Genomic DNA, 3,576 nt, shown 5'->3' with positions numbered 1-3,576 from the left:
ATTTTTTTTTTGTTACCAAACATTTCCAATATATAAATGTAACCTTTAAATATTAAATCCATAACTAACTTCATGTGTATCTTTTAACTTCTTAACACTAACTAGTAACATCATTAATGATTAATTCTATATTTTTATTGTTATCAAATTCAACTACAAGACCCCATTAAAACACAATCTAATCTTTGAGCCAATTACAGTAGTGCATTCACAGCATACAAAGAAGAATAGTAGTGTCATCATCAACCAAGCATAACCAATTAATGCCTCCTCAAGCAACCAATGATACAAGGGGAAGCATGAACCAACAAAATTGAAGGTCTCCAAGGCCCGCAAACATGCAGTTTCCTAAATCTAGTCTTGTGCATGTGCTGAGAGAGAGAGAGAGAGAGAGAGAGAGAGAGAGAGAGAGAATAAAAGAGAGGAGAGAATAGTTCCAATATATAAAAGGTTTTATCTACTAGGAAGAACCGCTATGAATATCCTTACAATGGTATAACCTAGATACGATTTCGTGGTAGTTATCAAAGTAATTTATGGACAGTAAAGCATTTTGGAAGGACTAATAATGAATTCATGTATTGAAGAATCTAATCTTCTCATAGTGGTTTTGCAAACTGACACCAAAAAAATGGGAGGAAAAAAGTAAGCAGCCAGAAAATCAGATCTTACATAGGAGATGAGGTGCCGGTGGAACAATACATGTTGGAAAAGCTCAAACATAAATGTCGATCTCTGTCGTCACCCCAGCCTCCCCAACCTTTAAAGCCAGCCTTGTAACCAGGTTGATTTTTATAGATATGGACGCTCCAGTCTGATGCAATATTAGGAACCTTGTCCGCATCTTCTACATGGATGTTCACCATGCCATTATCCATGCAAGCCTTCTTCTCCCCCTGACCCTGGTGCAAACCACATCTCCCAAAGTGAACTGCACTAGTCCTTGAACCTCGCAACGAGTAAACAGGACTACCAAATGAGGGATAAACAGTTGCCCACATCGTGATATCCCAATTATAATCATCAAAGAAACAAAATTCTCTGGCCTTGTTGTGTATTTTCTTCCAAACAGTTCGATTAAAAGCATAGCCTACATTTCCCATTCTCTCTGCAATTAAACTGGCCCATCCTTCACCACGCGAGTTCACATCAGAAGGTGCTAAATTTGCAGCATAGCAATCGGGACATTTTTCAGGCTTCAATGAAGTTAGAATCTGCAGATTGCGGTATGCATTGGGATATATGAAGTGGTCTTCCTCGATGAAAAGAATATGACCCTCATGCTTCCTGGTCTCTCTTAATCCATCCCACACTGTGTTCATCATCCACCACCAATGATGCTTCAACGATACGATCCTCGGCGAGCGGTGATTGCCATACTGATCAGGATTGCCCTCGCAATGTTTTTGGCTGGCAACATCTTTGTCCTTGCAGTCACGAGCCGAGACCCCAGGAAAACTATCCGAAAACAAATGAGGCGAGTAAGGCGCAAATATCTGCTTAACTTGGCAAAATCTGATACCATCAATGATCTTGTTCATATCCTCAAAGTAACCATCGTGACTAACGATTAGCAAGGTCTCATTAATGCCCGTCACCTGCGAAAGGCTATCGACAACTACTTTAAGATATTGAGGCCGGTTGTGAACATACAAAACAACAATTATTCGGTCCTTGGCTAGATTTGGATAAAGATCCAAGTTCCTTGGTGGCAAATCATTTAGCTTTTCCAATTTAAGTGACAAGTCATTCTGATTTGGGAGGGCTACAAAGCCCTTCGCAACCTTCAAATCGCGACGATAAGCAGAATCATCATCATTACCATCACCAACATTTTCTACCAAATCACGAGTAACATCATTAATTGATGTTGGATTTGATCCAAAGAGAAATACAAGCAGCAAAACCCCACAGAGAGTAACAGACACCACGAGTATGAGACGGCGCAAAGCCACATCCCTAAGCCGTGGTTTCTTATAATAAGCAGCAGCCATAACAGAACAAACTAACTAATAATACGGCGAAACACAAAGCATCAAAAGTGTCCTAAGCCTCTAAGTTAATCAAGTACTCACATGAGACAAATAAAGAAACTGATAGAACAAGAAAAAGTTGAGCATGAAAAACCTATTGTGCACACTTGATGCTGTTGTGGATAGAGAATCAAGAAGCCAAAACCCCAGTTCTTGCAGTTTCCCCTGCTCCAAGAACATGTGGGGGAATGGATCAGAAGCAGAGTGAAGAATAGGGCGTGGATTTAGGGGTAAGGATGAAGAAGAGAATCAAAGGGGTTATGAACTTGAAAAGTAAAAGGGTATCTTTTCTTTTAATTTGATTATTAATTTTGGGGAAAAATAAAACTTAGAAAACACGACAAAGAAGGTGGGAAGAAGGCGATGGACAAACCAAAGTTTGGGACGGGTGGATCCGGCGGTGAGGAAGCCAGTCAAGAGAGGAAAATGACAATTTTAGAGCGGCCGCCTTGACTTAAACAAGTCAATCGATTTAAGGTTAATAAAGAGGGAAACAAAATCTAAAGTGAGGGCCCGAGGGGAATAGTAGAGGGTAGAGTTGGACTAAATTTTAAGGGAGATTCATCATTTTTACTATTTTAAATTTTATATTTTTTAGTATTGAGTTAATCAATGGAGTATTGAGTATGATCGGATCGACCATGTTGGATACAAGGCTAAATAATATCGTTTTGTTTTGATATTTAAATAAGACAAAAATAAAAAAACGAATAAGAGTTTATATAATGTACAAATTATTTTATAATTTTTTTTTATTCTCCAAGATAATTTCGTTTTTTCTTGTATAAACGCCAAAATGAAATAATGATGTTTAGCTATGTGTCTAGTATGACAAGATAAAGTTACAACACTCTGTTCATTAACTCAGCACCGAAAAAAATTCAAAGACTAATATGGTACTCGAAATTGGATCTCGAAAATCAATATAATAAATTATGGATTTGAAGGACTAAAATGGTGAAAGTTGTGAAACTCGTGGACTGTTCTGGAAATTTGGACGATAAAGTAATGGGTTAATCACTATTGAATTTATAATCATTATATCACTATAAGAAAAACATTGAATACCATCGGATTTATTGTCAGATTTAGCGACAGACGTTACCGACAATTTTTCGAACAGTTAAGAGCGAGAATTCGTCCCTCGAATTAGTTACCGTGGAATTTAAAATTTCGTACCTAAATCTGACGGTAAATGGTGGCGCAAAAACTAATTTTATTAGCATCGGATTTTCCGTCGGAATTTTCTAACAATAAAAGGATTTCAATGAAATACGACGTTTAGGCAACACCGACCACTATACTATCGGATTTTTCTGCTGGTAAATCCGATGATAAAATTGGGATAAAATTCAAACACAAAACCCTTCCCCCTCACTTCTGCAAGCTCTCTTCTGCTTCTTCACTACACCCTAACCACCATCGCTACCCTCAGCCTTTTTCACAACCTAACCGAACCACCACCGGAGCGCCACCCTCTGACATCTCCGTTGCCGTCCGAGGCACCACCCTTCTTTCCTTTTTTCTTCCATTTTTTTTGTCT

At 38.4% G+C, this 3,576-nt stretch overlaps 1 protein-coding gene across 1 annotated transcript; it reads right to left on the bottom strand.

The window, feature by feature from the left end:
- On the bottom strand, positions 217-2,536 carry LOC107629873 (alpha-1,6-mannosyl-glycoprotein 2-beta-N-acetylglucosaminyltransferase). Its single transcript, XM_021118376.1, has 2 exons — positions 2,060-2,536; positions 217-2,013 (listed from the first exon to the last, which is right to left on the bottom strand). Exon 2 carries the CDS (start codon positions 1,992-1,994, stop codon positions 669-671), a length of 1,326 nt encoding a protein of 441 aa, XP_020974035.1. The 5' UTR covers positions 1,995-2,013; positions 2,060-2,536; the 3' UTR covers positions 217-668.

The sequence above is a fragment of the Arachis ipaensis genome, chromosome B03 (genome assembly GCF_000816755.2).
Source record: "Arachis ipaensis cultivar K30076 chromosome B03, Araip1.1, whole genome shotgun sequence".
Lineage (NCBI taxonomy): Eukaryota > Viridiplantae > Streptophyta > Magnoliopsida > Fabales > Fabaceae > Arachis > Arachis ipaensis.
This window is presented reverse-complemented; position numbering and strand designations above follow the sequence as displayed.